Source organism: Haematobia irritans, chromosome 5 (genome assembly GCF_050003625.1).
Source record: "Haematobia irritans isolate KBUSLIRL chromosome 5, ASM5000362v1, whole genome shotgun sequence".
NCBI lineage: Eukaryota > Metazoa > Arthropoda > Insecta > Diptera > Muscidae > Haematobia > Haematobia irritans.
The window spans coordinates 98,958,401-98,975,598 of NC_134401.1; the positions used below are offsets into that span (position 1 = coordinate 98,958,401).

The 17,198-nt window shown below is 39.0% G+C and overlaps 1 protein-coding gene across 1 annotated transcript; it reads left to right on the forward strand.

The window, feature by feature from the left end:
* The first annotated feature begins 11,417 nt into the window (after nucleotides 1-11,417).
* LOC142238412 (membrane-bound alkaline phosphatase-like) lies at nucleotides 11,418-16,204 on the forward strand. Its single transcript, XM_075310051.1, has 3 exons — nucleotides 11,418-11,615; nucleotides 14,281-15,431; nucleotides 15,819-16,204. The coding sequence occupies exons 1-3, from the start codon at nucleotides 11,540-11,542 to the stop codon at nucleotides 16,146-16,148; spliced, it is 1,557 nt and encodes a 518-aa protein (XP_075166166.1). The 5' UTR covers nucleotides 11,418-11,539; the 3' UTR covers nucleotides 16,149-16,204.
* The last annotated feature ends 994 nt before the right edge of the window (nucleotides 16,205-17,198 follow it).

Below are 17,198 nucleotides of genomic sequence, written 5' to 3' on the forward strand. Positions count from 1 at the left end.
TGCATTGATTGTCGGTCTACCACTCTGCCTCGCTCGCTCTCCTCCTCTTTCTATATGTATCAATCATGCCTGGGGTTTTTATATACTGGTTTGTATTTTCCGGAGCTACTAAATGCTATCTAATATTGATTTCTAGAAATTTACATCACCTGTGTGTCATAGTCAGGTGTTACCAACCTTGGGGACCAATTACGAAATTGGTAGTAGAATGTTACATGGTCACATACCAATAGACCAATTGTTTTGTAATAGTATCGTGTTTTGTGGGAAAAAACAAATAAATTTTTATTGGCAATTAATCTTGATAGATAAATGTTAAATATTTGTAACATCAGAGAATGAAGTCGATTCCTTTTGTCAGGGCGAAAAGTACTAAACAGCTGTGGCGGCTTGGAGAAGTTTCTCTCATAAAGCCCAGTATGCAGCTCTAGTGAAATTGACGCAACCTCTAAGTAACCCTCTGAGTAATGCTGCTAACATTAACAGGTTGGCTGATAAGTCGGTCTGACACATAGATAGCGTCGCTAGTATTAAATGTATATTATTTTTATATAGTACCAACCTTCAAATGATTCGTGTCAAAATTTGACGTCTGTAAGTCAATTAGTTTATGAGATAGAGCGTCTTTTGTGAAGCAACTTTTGTTATTGTGAAAAAAATGTAAAAAAATGAATTTCGTGTTTTGATAAAATACTATTTTCTGAAGGGAAAAAATACGGTGGAAGCAAAAACTTGGCTTGATAATGAGTTTCCTGACTCTGCCCCAGGGAAATCAACAACAATTGATTGGTATGCAAAATTCAAGCGTGATGAAATGAGCACGGAGGATGGTAAACGTAGTGGACGCCCGAAAGAGGTGGTTACCGACGAAAACATCAAAACAATCCACAAAATGATTTTGAATGACCGTAAAATGAAGTTGATCTAGATAGCAGAGGCCTTAAAGGTATCAAAGGAACGTGTTTGTTATATCATTCATCAATATTTGGATATGCGGAAGCTCTGTGCAAAATGGATGCCGCGCGAGCTCACATTTGACCAAAAACAACAACGTGTTGATGATTCTGAGCGGGGTTTGCAGCTGTTAACTCGTAATACACCCGAGTTTTTCCGTCGATATGTGACAAAGGAGGAAACATGGCTCCATCACTACACTCCTGAGTCCAATCGACAGTCGGCTGAGTGGACAGCGACCGGTGAACCGTCTCCGAAGCGTGGAAAGACTCAAATGTCGGCTGGCAAAGTAATGGCCTCTGTTTTTTGGGATGCGCATGGAATAGTTTTTATCGATTATCTTGAGAAGGGAAAAACCATCAACAGTGACTATTATATGGCGTTATTGGAGCGTTCGAAGGTCGAAATCGTGCCAAAACGGTCCCACCAAGACAACGCACCGTGCCACAAGTCATTGAGAACGATGGCACAAATTCATGAATTGACTTTCTCTTGTTCTCAGACCTCAATAGGATGCTCGCAGGAAAAAATTTGGCTGCAATGAAGAGGTGAATCAATAAAGTGCAAGAGTTCAACGATGCACAAAAAAAGTTAGACTGCAAAGAGTTGCTTCTCTTGCCACTTCAAATTGATCAGTTTGTCAACAAACAAAATGATCGAGTCTACTTGCCAAAGAGGTAAGCTCAAAACTTACTTCTTCGAATGGCCACCGGAAATGAAGCGCTGTCGATAGTAATGGTGCGGGCCATCGGAACGGCTGATGGTCGTATAATTTCTTCCTATTAGTGCATCGTTGTACTGGGAGGAAGATCACCGCCAGTCAGCGAAAGAGCTGCTTAGAGAGACACATCTATGCTATCTCAGCTACGTTGTACCATCTACAGGTCACTTCTGAACCCAGCAATTCAAAATAAATGCTCGAAGTGTAGACATTCGACTCACATCCACGGTAGCCACTCGAGCCTAAAATTATCTGCCAAAATTGGAAAAAATGTTACCAAAGCACTACCAAACAAAAAAACTTTTTTTCCAAAATTTGATTTCCATATTTATTTCTATAGCAAATCAAATTTTATTTCTATAGAAAATTTTGTCAAAATTTTATTTCTATTGAAAATTTTGTCAACATTTTATTTCTATAGAAAATTTTGTCAAAAATTTATTTCTATAGAAAATTTTGTCAAAATTTCATTTCTATAGAAAATTTTGTCAAAATTTTATTTCTATAAATTTTATTTCTATAGTTCTGCTGCAAGTAGAGGATGCTGATGAGGAATGTGGTAATTCCGAAACGTGCGTCCATCCAACCATCTTGCAGTCGATAGGGCTTTGCCAAAATAAATTTTACAAATATTCTTTTCCTCTGTTGGTTAAGCTACACTTGTAGTTTAGTCAATGCATGGTTTTAAGCTGAAATAAATTTAAACCAGAAAATTCTTCTAAAAACTTCGCTTCTTCAGATGTCGAAAAAAGTTTTCCTTTCAATTTATTTTTTACGTGCGAGAATAAACAGAAGTCATTCGGTGCCAAGTCGGGACTATACGGCGAATGGCCGATCACTTCTATGTTTTGAGTACTCAAAAGTGCAGTTATTCGATCCGATCTCTGAGATCTCGCATTGTAGTAGAAATCTTCCCGATTTCTTGGAAGACAACTGGCAAACAAATGTTTGTATAGCACCGTTATGTATGGTTCTGGTGGTACGATTGCCACATGTCCAGATTTTCCAAGGAAACCAGGCGACCTTTTGATCTCTTACAGCCATGGAGATTCTCAACCACGGTCAAATACGTCTCACGGATGGAATCATCGAGAATGTTATCCTCACAGTGCTCGATTGACTTTACTTAATTCCGAAATAGAAATAGCAACCAGTACTCCATCCACAGATGGTGCGACGCGTGTGGTAGATGTGTGATAGTAGATCCATTGATCTGTCATTAGTTCTTCCTGTGATAGAAATGGGATTTAAAAATAATTCCCTTAAGAAAATTGCCCTCACATTGCTCGATTAACCTCTTTATAGTCTTCAACTCAATTTTGATTAATTCCGAAATAGAAAAAAACAATCATCACTCCATCGGCGGTTGGTGTGATGGTAGATCCATTGACTTGTGACAAGTTCTTCGTGTGATAGAAACATGACTTAGTAAATAAAAGTAGATAAAGACCAAGAAATGAATTCCAAACACCTACCGTTTCCACCTTTCTCTGTTAACCTAGAGCAATCAGTAATCATGATGGACATATCTATGTTTGAATATAAATCCATGGGCGCATTAACACTGATTTAAGACGGGTGTGCCACTGAGTTGCCCATTTTTAGTTGAGTCAATCCTCATGTGCCTATTGTATTAGTTATTTTTTTTTTATTTCGATGCAACCTTCATTTGCACAGTGAAAAGTTGCTCCAAAGCGCGTAGTTTCTCTGTGCTTATGGCATCGTTTGTGTTTTTCAATTTTCCCAGATGGTGTCTTGTGGGACAGGCCGAATGGATGATGACTGAGTATGCTGGGAGTAGCACATTACGACACTTTTCACACACACACACATGAGAACACTTCTCGACAACAAACTGTGATGGAATGGCAATGGAAATGTAGGCCAATATGTATCTGGCAGATACTTGAATTGCGTCGTTGTTGGTTGCTGCAGATGATTACAAATTTTTCTATTTTATTTCCCCCCATCTATTTTTCCTTCACTCTTTTTCATTTTTTCGCTGCTATTTGTCCCATATCTGGGATGATATTAATAAATACATGTCCATTGCAAGGTATTAACAGATATATGGACAACTGTTGGTTTAATTCGGTATTTTTATTCTACACCTAAAGTTCGATTGTAGTGGTACAATGGTTAGCTTGGCCACAAGGTTCAATTCCAGTTTCGACCGAACACCATAAAGGTTTTTAGCGGTGGTTTATCCCCCCGCAATAATGCTGCACGCACGAAGGAATATGATCACCCCAAACATACTTCAAGAGCAAAATATTATTTTTAGATGGAGAACATGTATGTATGTTTGTGGAAACATTCACAAATACGCATTGGAATACTCTGATTGCAGTACTCGAAATCAAATACGCCATGTTTTAGTAGACCAAATTATTCGCTTGCTCCTTGGAGGGCGTAAAAACATGTAGAAGCGTTGATATGGACAGCGACCACCAACTACTAGTTGGAACTTTCCGTCTAAGGTCTACAGCGGTCAAACAAAGCAAAAAGACAGTAAAATATGAGGTAGTGAAACTACTGGACCCAACAGCCGTGGCGATGTATAACAACAGTTTAGCGTTAAACATGAAGAATGAAAATTGGGAAGAAGTTATAATAATATGAAAGCATAGGGCGAATGATATGCTTGGTACTCACAAAAATCGGCGCAAGCCATGGATTATGCGCTTTACAGGCTATCAGTTATTCCGGATGGAATGTCGGTCTTTGTAAAGAATCTTACAGTGTGACGAACCGATACGACTTGTCGGCGATGACTAAATAATCGGTAAATGTGTTATCGATCCCATAAATATGCAGCAGTATCGATTATGCCTTCGGACTTAACTTATAATGTGGCCGATATATGTGATATGTCCGACACGAGCACTGTCGTCCGGTATAGCTGATAGTCTGTAAGGCGGATTAGCGACAGCAAATGGGCTGAAATACAAAAGAGGAAGAAAGTTTAAACGCTAAATTATTACAGTAGTAGACATGGCAAAAAAGCTCACTACCAAAACAGAATACAGACGTGTGTCCTGGAACAAGCAGCAAATATGCCTAAGGTCTACGCATCCATAAATAAGATTAGAGGTAACAGCATCAGAATCACTGCGACCGAACACCACACTGCGATACAGTTATGGCAACTTTCTAACATCGTCTACGTCACAACTCAATCGGTGGCGGGAATACTATATTGAACAACAGCGAACCCTCGACCACAATACATAGCAACAGCATAACAGGTTGGCTGATAAGTCCCCGGTCTAACAAAGAAAAACACATTTTTTTTTGTCAAAATTCGTTTTTATTATTCAACATAGTTCCCTTCAAGAGCGATACAACGACTATAACGACCTTCCAATTTTTTGATACCATTTTGGTAGTACTCCTTCGGTTTTGCCTCAAAATAGGCCTCAGTTTCGGCGATCACCTCTTCATTGCAGCCAAATATTTTCCCTGCGAGCATCCTTTTGAGGTCTGAGAACAAGAAAAAGTCACTGGGGGCCAGATCTGGAGAATACGGTGGGTAGGGAAGCAATTCATGAATTTTTGCCATCGTTCTCAATGACTTGTGGTGCGTTGTCTTGGTGGAACAACACTTTTTTCTTCTTCATATGGGACCGTTTTACCCCGATTTCGACCTTCAAACGCTCCAATAACGCCATATAATAGTCACTGTTGATGGTTTTTCCCTTCTCAAGATAATCGATAAAAATTATTCCATGCGCATCCCAAAAAACAGAGGCCATTACTTTGTCAGCGGACTTTTGAGTCTTTCCACGCTTCGGAGTCGGTTCACCGGTCGCTGTCCACTCAGCCGACTGTCGATTGGACTCAGGCAGAGAATGAAGCCGACCCATTTTTGTCGGCGGCGGCTGACACTAAATTTTTTCCTCCGGCGGCGGCGGCTTGACGGCTAAGCTGATAAAAAATTGTTTGTTCGGCGGCGCAAAATTATCTATTATAAAATCAATTTGAAGTTTTCCGAATTGTAATGAGATTAGTTGTACAACCAATCCTACAATCAAATTTACATTTCATTCAAATTTTTTGAGCTAAATTTTTGTAAAACTATTTTAGCAACTTGATACTAATTGATTGAAGGTGGAAAGTTCAAAATTTTGGCAAAAACTATAACAAATATTATTAAATTTTTCTGATATAAATCAATATTTTAGATTAATTGGCGGCTAAATTTGAGTCGAGTTGAGTCGACATATTCGGCGGCGGCGTCGACTGCTAAAAACGGGTCGGCGACGGCTAAAATCGGCGGCGCGACTCGGCGGCTTCATTCTCTGGAGGTAACAGCATCAGAAGCACTGCGACCGAACACCACACTGTGATACAGTTGTGGCAACTTTCTAACATCGTCTACGTCCCAACTCAAACGTTGGCGGGAATACTATATTGAACAACAGCGAACCCTCGACCACAATACATAGCAACAGCATAACATGTTGGCTGATAAGTCCCCGGTCTAACAAAGAAAAACACATTTTTTTTGTCAAAATTCGTTTTTATTATTCAACATAGTTCCCTTCAAGAGCGATACAACGACTATAACGACCTTCCAATTTTTTGATACCATTTTGGTAGTACTCCTTCGGTTTTGCCTCAAAATAGGCCTCAGTTTCGGCGATCACCTCTTCATTGCAGCCAAATATTTTCCCTGCGAGCATCCTTTTGAGGTCTGAGAACAAGAAAAAGTCACTGGGGGCCAGATCTGGAGAATACGGTGGGTGGGGAAGGTTAGGTTAGGTTATGTGGCAGCCCGATGTATCAGGCTCACTTAGACTATTCAGTCCATTGTGATACCACAGTGGTGAACTTCTCTCTTATCACTGAGTGCTGCCCGATTCCATGTTAAGCTCAATGACAAGGGACCTCCTTTTTATAGGCGAGTCCGAACGGCGTTCCACATTCCAGTGAAACCACTTAGAGAAGCTTTGAAACCCTCAGAAATGTCACCAGCATTACTGAGGTGGGATAATCCACCGCTGAAAAACTTTTTGGTGTTCGGTCGTAGCAGGAATCGAACCCACGACCTTGTGTATGCAAGGCGGGCATGCTAACCATTGCACCACGGTGGCTCCCATGGGTGGGGAAGCAATTCATGAATTTTTGCCATCGTTCTCAATGACTTGTGGTGCGTTGTCTTGGTGGAACAACACTTTTTTCTTCTTCATATGGGACCGTTTTACCCCGATTTCGACCTTCAAACGCTCCAATAACGCCATATAATAGTCACTGTTGATGGTTTTTCCCTTCTCAAGATAATCGATAAAAATTATTCCATGCGCATCCCAAAAAACAGAGGCCATTACTTTGTCAGCGGACTTTTGAGTCTTTCCACGCTTCGGAGACAGTTCACCGGTCGCTGTCCACTCAGCCGACTGTCGATTGGACTCAGGCAGAGAATGAAGCCGACCCATTTTTGTCGGCGGCGGCTGACACTAAATTTTTTCCTCCGGCGGCGGCGGCTTGACGGCTAAGCTGATAAAAAATTGTTTGTTCGGCGGCGCAAAATTATCTATTATAAAATCAATTTGAAGTTTTCCGAATTGGAATGAGATTAGTTGTACAACCCATCCTACAATCAAATTTACATTTCATTCAAATTTTTTGAGCTACATTTTTGTAAAACTATTTTAGCAACTTGATACTAATTGATTGAAGGTGGAAAGTTCAAAATTTTGGCAAAAACTATAACAAATATTATTAAATTTTTCTGATATAAATCAATATTTTAGATTAATTGGCGGCTAAATTTGAGTCGAGATGAGTCGACATATTCGGCGGCGGCGTCGACTGCTAAAAACGGGTCGGCGACGGCTAAAATCGGCGGCGCGACTCGGCGGCTTCATTCTCTGGACTCAGGAGTGTAGTGATGGAGCCATGTTTCATCCATTGTCACATATCGACGGAAAAACTCGGGTGTATTACGAGTTAACAGCTGCAAATACGGCTCAGAATCATCAACACGTTGTTGTTTTTGGTCAAATGTGAGCTCGCGCGGTACCCATTTTGCACAGAGCTTCCGCATATCCAAATATTAATGAATAATATGACCAACACGTTCCTTTGATATCTTTAAGGTCTCTGCTATCTCGATCAACTTCATTTTACGGTCATTCAAAATAATTTTTTGAATTTTTTTTTGATGTTTTCGTCGGTAGCCAACTCTTTCGGGCGTCCACTGCGTTCACCGTCCTCCGTGCTCATTTCACCACGCTTGAATTTTGCATACCAATCAACTATTGTTGATTTCCCTGGGGCAAAGTCCGGAAACTCATTATCAAGCCAAGTTTTTGCTTCCACCGTATTTTTCCCCTTCAGAAAATAGTATTTTATCAAAACACGAAATTCCTTTTTTCCATTCTTTTTTCACAATAACAAACTAATTGACTTACAGACGTCAAATTTTGACACGAATCATTTGAAGGTTGGTACTATATAAAAATAATATGCATTTAATACTAGCGACGCTATCTATGTGTCAGACCGGGGACTTATCAGCCAACCTGTTATACAAAACCAAATAAATACATTTCAAACGAGCCCCGAAAACACTTTCCTACAGCTCAAAAATGCAAAAATACGAAAGCAGGCCCTGACGATATCCCTGCCGAGCTCCCTAAATACGGAACACCGACATTAGCCCAGAAACCTTACAGAGTAATTAGACCAGCGTAGGTCACACACAATATAAAAAAATGGAAGGAACGAGTAACATAGTAATCACAATTCCAAACAAGTATATACGGCCGCAAGTTCGGCCAGGCCGAATCTTATGTACCCACCACCATGGATTGCGTAGAAACTTCTACGAAAGACTATCATCCACAATCGAATTACTTGGGTTGTGGTATCTTAAAACTTCTTAACATCGTTTTCTAAATTGTGATTTAGTCCATACATGGTATATATTAGACAAAAAAGTCATGTATAGTTAAGTCAACAAATAATTACGAATCGATATGGACTTTTTGTACGTAGAGAGCCAGAATTGAAATATGGGGGTCGCTTATATGGGGGCTATATAAAGGGTGATTTGTTAAGAGCTTGATAACTTTTTTTTAAAAAAAAACGCATAAAATTTGCAAAATCTCATCGGTTCTTTATTTGAAACGTTAGATTGGTCCATGACATTTACTTTTTGAAGATAATTTCATTTAAATGTTGACCGCGGCTGCGTCTTAGGTGGTCCATTCGGAAAGTCCAATTTTGGGCAACTTTTTCGAGCATTTCGGCCGGAATAGCCCGAATTTCTTCGGAAATGTTGTCTTCCAAAGCTGGAATAGTTGCTGGCTTATTTCTGTAGACTTTAGACTTGACGTAGCCCCACAAAAAATAGTCTAAAGGCGTCAAATCGCATGATCTTGGTGGCCAACTTACCGGTCCATTTCTTGAGATGAATTGTTCTCCGAAGTTTTCCCTCAAAATGGCCATAGAATCGCGAGCTGTGTGGCATGTAGCGCCATCTTGTTGAAACCACATGTCAACCAAGTTCAATTCTTCCATTTTTGGCAACAAAAAGTTTGTTAGCATCGAACGATAGCGATCGCCATTCACCGTAACGTTGCGTCCAACAGCATCTTTGAAAAAATACGGTCCAATGATTCCACCAGCGTACAAACCACACCAAACAGTGCATTTTTCGGGATGCATGGGCAGTTCTTGAACGGCTTCTGGTTGCTCTTCACTCCAAATGCGGCAATTTTGCTTATTTACGTAGCCATTCAACCAGAAATGAGCCTCATCGCTGAACAAAATTTGTCGATAAAAAAGCGGATTTTCTGCCACTGATTTTGGTAATAAAATTCAATGATTTGCAAGCGTTGCTCGTTAGTAAGTCTATTCATGATGAAATGTCAAAGCATACTGAGCATCTTTCTCTTTGACACCATGTCTGAAATCCCACGTGATCTGTCAAATACTAATGCATGAAAATCCTAACCTCAAAAGAATCACCCTTTACAATTATGATCTTGATATGGACCAATTTTTGTGTGATTGGGGATCGATGGACCTAGTTAGGCATGGTTGTTAACGACCATATACTAGCACAATGTACCAAATTTCAACTCACTAGGATGAAATTTGCTCCTCCAAGAGGTTCCAAAACCAAATCTCGGGATCGGTTTATATGGGGCTATGTACGATTATGGACTGAAATGGACCACTTTTGGCATGGTTGTTAAATATCATATACTACCACCACGTACCAAATTTCAAGCAGATCGGATGAATTTTGCTTCTCCAAAAGGCACCGGAGGTCAAATCTGGGGATCGGTTTATATGGGAGCTATATATAATTATGGACTGATAGGAACCAATTCCTGCATGGTTGGTGGATACCATATATTAACACCACGTACCAAATTTCAACTGAATCAGATGAATTTTGGTCTTCCAAGAGGTTCCGGAGGACAAATCTGGTGATCGGTTTATATGGGGGCTATATATAATTATGAACCGATGTGGACAAATTTTTGCATGGTTGTTAGAGACCATATACTAACATCACGTACCAAATTTCAGCCGGATCGGATGAAATTTGCTTCTCTTAGAGGAAATTAGACGGTTTCAGAAAGCCTAGATCTTGCTCAGACCTTGCGGCTTATTATCGAGCAATCAAGAAGTCGACACAATATCAAGAAAGGCTCTCTGGGAGATATTACCAAAAAAAGGGGTATCCCCGATAAAATAATGACACTTTTCCGCGAACTCTCCAACACTTTTGAAAGTAAGGAACGGTTGAAAAATTTATCGACATTGAGGATAACCCAAAAAATGCTGCTAAAAAACAAAAATGATGAGGAAAACAAAGCTGAATACGACATTAAAACACGAAAATGGACTTGGATCGACCACATATTCAGAAAAAATGACGACGATATCACTAAGTCAACTTTACAGTGGAACCCCAAAGATACAGAAAACCGGGAAGACCAAGAACTACAACATTATTACTCGGCGTCGGCTAAAATCGGAGGCGCGACTCGGAGGCTTCATTCTCTGGTCATTTTTCTTCTTCCTACTAGACAAAATAATGGAATCTCCTAATGGTATACAATGGAATATGACAGAGATGCTAAATGATATCGACTACGCAGATAATATCTGTCTGATGGCTCATCGATAAACTCAAAAAAAAAAAATCCTGCTAAAATTAGCCTCAGGAACACAACGAAGACAACAATGATGGGGATTAACACAAAACGGATGGTTGAGGTCGGTAAGATGTGATTGCGAAAATCAGCATATGTTATGGATAAAAGTTATTTGTTGCGTCTTTATACACACAAAAAATAGTTTCTCTCCTCTCTTTTATAGACCTATACAAATGTTTATCAAATTTTCGGTATTCTTTTAAGAAGATATGATGTTTTCTCCCACTATATTGTAAATTCACTCTTAATATCAAATCTACAATCATAAATAAGAAAAGAAAATTGTAAATAAATCGATTAGCTAAAGTCAAGGGAAAATCTACTGCAATTCACCAACCAGCAAATAAACCAAAATTAACAACGACAAAGTTTGAAAATAGGTGATCATAAAAATTAAAATTTTATTGATGCAGAAAATTTACAATGCTCGATTAAATCGATCGCTAGTGGCTTAACATCGATCGATGTGATAAGATTAGCCCAAAGCGACCATACATTACGAATGACGCTTTTAATGGTTATTCCCTGTATGGACTTAAGGAACTAACTCACGAGTTTATTTTGAGAAACCATAGGTTTAGTGTCAGTTGTTCCGTGGCCCATATAGCAGTTGTAGCCAAAAAGTGAAGTGAAGGCTAAGATTTGAAAAAAAAGTTTATAACGGAAATCGAAGAGGAAATACAATATGAATTTTCGAAATTTTTCCTGTGTGTTTGTTGTGATACTTTTGGCTGTATCTATTGCTCTAGCCAAAGATCATGGTTAGTATTTAATGAGAGAAAGACATCTGAAGAAAACCCTAAGTAATTTGGATTAAAAAAAAAAAGTATTATTCGTTAGCATAATAAGCAATGCGTTTCTTATGAAAATACCTTGAGCCGGTTTATCGATTGTTTATATTTTGCTCCCATAGGAAAGCCTGGTATGCTTTTCTAACAAAATTTCCGCTAATCATAAAAAAATGTATTGCTATATTTGCTAACAAATTTCGTAAAGCAGTGTAATCGATTGTTTACATTTCGCTCCCATAAGGAATACATGACAAAACGGTGTTATTGGCACGCAACAGGAATTTTCGTTTCGAATTTTGCATACCGGGGTTTAAGCAAAGAGAACCGTTCCACTAAGACTGCGTTTTGAATATGGTATTCCAATTTTCCACTTAAAGGTAAGTACTATGTTCACTTTTCGAGTTGAAATTTTCGCGATTACTTTATTATTTAACAGTTCAATAAAAAACAAAACAAATTAACTCAATTGGTGCGCAGTTTCTTGTGCCTCTAAATTTCGGCAAGACATTTTGGGAATAAGTTTTCTTTCATTTATAATTTTGATTATTTTACGAAAAGTAATCGCGAAAATAAAGTGATTTCCAACTCGAAAACCGAACATAGTACCCACTTTTACATAGAATTAAGCCCGAGAAAAAAAATACTGTTGTATGCCAATAAGGCGGTTTTGTAACGTATTTCTTGTGGGAGAAATTGTAAGAAGTCGATAGTCGATCATCCTAACGAATATTTCTCATGCTTAAGTCCGGTATGCAACTATAGAAGAAATTTCCGCTAACCATAAAAATACTTTGCTATATATGTTTGCTGAGGAAAATTCCGTGAGACGTTATTATCGATTGTTTACCTTTTGCACCCATAAGAAACACATTGCAAAACTGCGTTGTTGGTAAGAAAACGAAATTTTCGCTAGATGTGCAAACCGGAAATTAAGGCATATATGAAGCTCTAACAAATACGTTGCTATGTATGCTAACGAAAATACCCTGGGTCGTGGTTATCGATGTTTACACTTTACTCCAATAAGAAATACATGGGAAACTGTATTATTGACATGTAACAAGAATTTTCACAAGACCTACATAGCGCACCGAGAGAAGGAATATGGTCACTTCAAACATATACTAAGACCAAAATGTTATTTGTTTATCGGCAACATAAGATAGTGTTTGTCACAACTATCTTAAAGAGTGATACGGTCAAAATTTGGTCAATATAAACTTGACGTATTTCTTTCAATTTTGCATTTAAAAAACCTGAACACCCCTCATTTTGAAGGTGTGTGTGTGTAGAATGTTGCTCCTATTTCCAAGCAAGTAGAGCAGCGTATCAAAATTTTGGCAAAATCGCTAAAAGTTGCCAAATCAACCGTTACAAATGTAATTAAAGTGTTGGGGAACGTTTGTCGACAGCCAGGAAGTCTGGATCGGGGGGAAATCGAAAACCGGAAGCCGCTGAGACGACAAAGTGAGTTGCCGGTAGTTTCAAGCGAAACCCTAACCTCTCTCTCCGAGATGCCGCAAATAAGCTGGGTGTATCGTCTACAACCATGCATCGAGCCAAAAAACCAGCCGGACTATCGACTTACAAGAAGGTAGTGACTCCAAATCGCGATGATTAAAGCCGACTACAAGCAGCTTCCGACACAGGAGTTTTATACGGCAAAAGGAAAGGGAAAGGTAGCAGATATTTTCAAGCACATAAAACTGTCAAAGTTCGCAAAGAAATATCTGGTTTGGCAAGCCATCTGTACCTGTGGCTTGAAAAGCAGCATTTTCATAGCTTCCGGGACTGTCAACCAAGAAATTTACGTGAAAGAGTGTTTGAATAAACGTTCCGTACTGTTTTGGCCGGATTTGGCATCTTGCCATTACGGTAAAAAGACCATGGAGTGGTACGCCGCCAACAACGTGCAGGTGGTTCCCAAGGACAAGAACCCTCCCAACACGCCAGAGCTCCGCCCAATTGAGAAATACTGGGCTATTGTCAAGCGGAACCTAAAGAAGACCAAAAAACTGCTAAGGACGAGCAGCAGTTCAAGGCAAACTGGCTTTCTGCAGCAAAGAAGGTGGACAAGGTGGCTGTACAAAATCTGATGGCAGGTGCCAAGCGTGAGGCCCAGCAATTCGGATTTGGAAAAGAGAAAGCCTAAGTGAATATTTTTCCTGAATTTTATACTAATTGAACTTGAAAAAGATATTTAATTTGATTTTTTAAATAAACAATTTCACCGATTTACACGCGTTTTCCCTTGACCAAATTTTGACCGTATCACCCTTTATTTATGTATATTATTAACGAAAGAACGTTCCCATCGCACACTTTCCCGCTCCTACCGACAGTGAGGGCCTAGTCTCCGTAACGTAGGGACAGAGTAGACACCATGATTTCGGCAAGCACTTCATGTTTAGTCAGAAAACAAAATATTTGGGTCAAATATGTTCCATGTTCCCCTTCCAAAATAAACATTTTGCTTTTAAAACATTATTAGTGCACAAACGAAAATAGGCCATTGATTTTTAGGGGGTAAAATGTTAGGGGTAAAATGTAAACTATCGATAACGACGTCTCACGGTATTTTTGTTATCAAATTTCGTAAATTGAGCGAACTTCTTAAACCCGTTATCTTTCACAGATCATGCTAGATCCCGTTCAGCTACACCTCATTCCATAAAAAATGAAGAGGAACGTGAGACGGAATTCTGGATCAACAAAGCTCAGAATATATTAGCTCAAAAGCTGCAAGATCATGAAAAGGTCACTACAAATACAGCCAAAAATATAATTATGTTCTTGGGAGATGGTATGTCCGTACACACAATCACGGCAACTCGTAATTTGATGGGTGACAGCTCGGAACAGGTGTATTTCGAAAAGTTTCCCTATATGGGTTTAGCCAAAACCTACTGTGTCAATCGTCAAGTAGCCGATTCAGCATGCACTGCCACAGCTTATTTAGGGGGAGTAAAGGGTAACTACGGTACCATTGGAGTGAATGCCAATGTCCCACGTTATGACTGTTTTGCCGGCCAGAATCCGGAATATTGGGTTGAAAGTATTGCCAAATGGGCTCAAGATGCCGGCAAAGACACCGGTTTTGTTACAACCTCTCGTGTTACACACGCTTCGCCAGCAGGTGTCTATGCTCATATTGCCCAACGTGGTTGGGAGAATGATGCCGAAATCGAAGATGCAGGTTGCAGTTCGAAGGACAACGTTGATATTGCCCGTCAATTGGTGGAATGGGAAGTTGGTAGCAAACTTAAAGTGATAATGGGTGGCGGCCGTCGCAACTTCCGTAACACTACCGTCAATGACGAAGAAGGCTTTCCCGGACATCGTTTGGATGGTCGTAATTTGGTTAATGAATGGATTGAATCAAAGCAACGATTAAATGCCAATGCCTCTTATGTATGGTCTCGCAAGGGTTTGAGTTTGGTTGATCTGGAGAATACCGAATACCTATTGGGTCTGTTTAGTTCGTCACATTGTCCCTATCATGGTGATTTACAGCGTAGTCGTATTGCATTGGCCAATCCATCTTTGAGTGAAATGACAGAGGCTGCATTGAAAGTATTGAAAAAGAATGATAAGGGATTTTTCCTTTTTGTGGAGGGAGCCAGAATTGATATGGCCCATCATGATACAAGAGCCCGTAAATCTCTGGAAGATACTGAAGAATTGGCTAAGTCTGTGGCCGTTGCTAGGGAAATGTTTTCCGAAGAAGATACCTTGATTGTAGTTACCTCGGATCATTCGCACACCATGACCATTAATGGTTATCCGGTAAGTTAATAGTCTACATCTTTTAATTGACTCTATATGAATAAGGCTATATATTCTTGAGCGGAAAATTAAGTTAAACTGTATTTATTGAAGTTCCTTGATATGTCCGGCATGCAATTCCTGTTGCATACCGATAATGCAGTTTTGGCATACATTTCTTTTGGGAGCAAAAAGGTTTCGCTATACTGTAAAATTCAGTTTTTAGACTTATGGAGGTTTGTCATTACAGGGTTTACCGGGAATGGGGAAAAAACTCTATTTGTCATAAGTCCGCAGATATTTTTATACATAAACTTAATAAAATATTTTGGCAATAACTTAAAAAAAAAACAACAATCACATTTTAGTAAACTATTATATTTTCTCTCTTTATTAATTCTCCTCTAGTATCGTGATCAAGAAATCACTGGTTTAGCTGCCGAAGACGCTGACGACGATTTACCCTATACTATTCTCTCGTATGCTAATGGTCCCGGATACTATTCAACATATGGTGAAAAAGGACGTAAACTGGTAACTACCAAGGATACAAATAATGCCAAATTTGAATATCTAGCCACTGTTCCAATGGATTCTGAAACTCATGGTGGAGATGATGTTGGTGTTTTCGCATCCGGTCCTTATGCCCATTATTTTAGTGGCACTTATGAGCAAAGCAATATTCCAGCAATGATGGCCAAAGCAGCGAATATTGGTCCTTTTGCCTCAGTAAATTAGCTTAGTTTCATATAAAATTAAAATAAAAGCGTATATTTTTTCACATTTTTAAAATATTTTAACGGTCATTTTCATGTAGTTTCGTTAGGTTTTCACTGAAAGTAAATAGCAAATATTTTCTCTCCGATTAACTTGAATTGGAAAAAATCAGCATTTATAGGAACTTAATTGCTGGCATATAGAATATATATGCACTATGACAGCTATGTCGATAATACGGTTTATACGTTCGTTAGCTAACGTAGCACTAACGAAGCTTCATAAAATAGGGGTTATTGCATATTTTCGTTCATAGTTCACAGTGGAAATCTTAATTATTTCCCGCTTTGTTTAAACCCCACAGACCACATAGAATGTCCCAATCGCTACAAAATCCACAACAGTTATTTTTGTTTTTTTAGTGATGCTTATGTACCGCTGTCTTGCACTAGTGTTTTTATCCTTGCTCGAAGCAGCATGTTTAGAAAAATATCTCTACCATTTTAAATTTCGACCATTTGTCACCAATATACCTCTCACACATTTCAACGAAATAACAATGTTTTTAGCACTACATTTTAGGTTTTATTCTAATAAATTATAAGAAGCTATTTACTCTTGATGTTTCACAAAAAATCAAAATGGCTCTTCTAACAATGTGATGATGAGTGATGGCAAAATACTTTAATTTTTATACCCTGCGCCACACTGTGGAATAGGGTATTAAAGGGTGATTTGTTAAGAGCTTGATAACTTTTTTTTAAAAAAAAACGCATAAAATTTGCAAAATCTCATCGGTTCTTTATTTGAAACGTTAGATTGGTCCATGACATTTACTTTTTGAAGATAATTTCATTTAAATGTTGACCGCGGCTGCGTCTTAGGTGGTCCATTCGGAAAGTCCAATTTTGGGCAACTTTTTCGAGCATTTCGGCCGGAATAGCCCGAATTTCTTCGGAAATGTTGTCTTCCAAAGCTGGAATAGTTGCTGGCTTATTTCTGTAGACTTTAGACTTGACGTAGCCCCACAAAAAATAGTCTTAAGGCGTCAAATCGCATGATCTTGGTGGC

Bases quoted from the DNA above. Each gene is read 5' to 3' on its own strand.
- LOC142238412 (XM_075310051.1), top strand. From the start codon at position 11,540: ATGAATTTTCGAAATTTTTCCTGTGTGTTTGTTGTGATACTTTTGGCT. The intron at 11,616-14,280 runs GTTAGTATTTAA...TATCTTTCACAG, and splicing joins TGCTCTAGCCAAAGATCATG to ATCATGCTAGATCCCGTTCA. The intron at 15,432-15,818 runs GTAAGTTAATAG...ATTCTCCTCTAG, and splicing joins TGACCATTAATGGTTATCCG to TATCGTGATCAAGAAATCAC.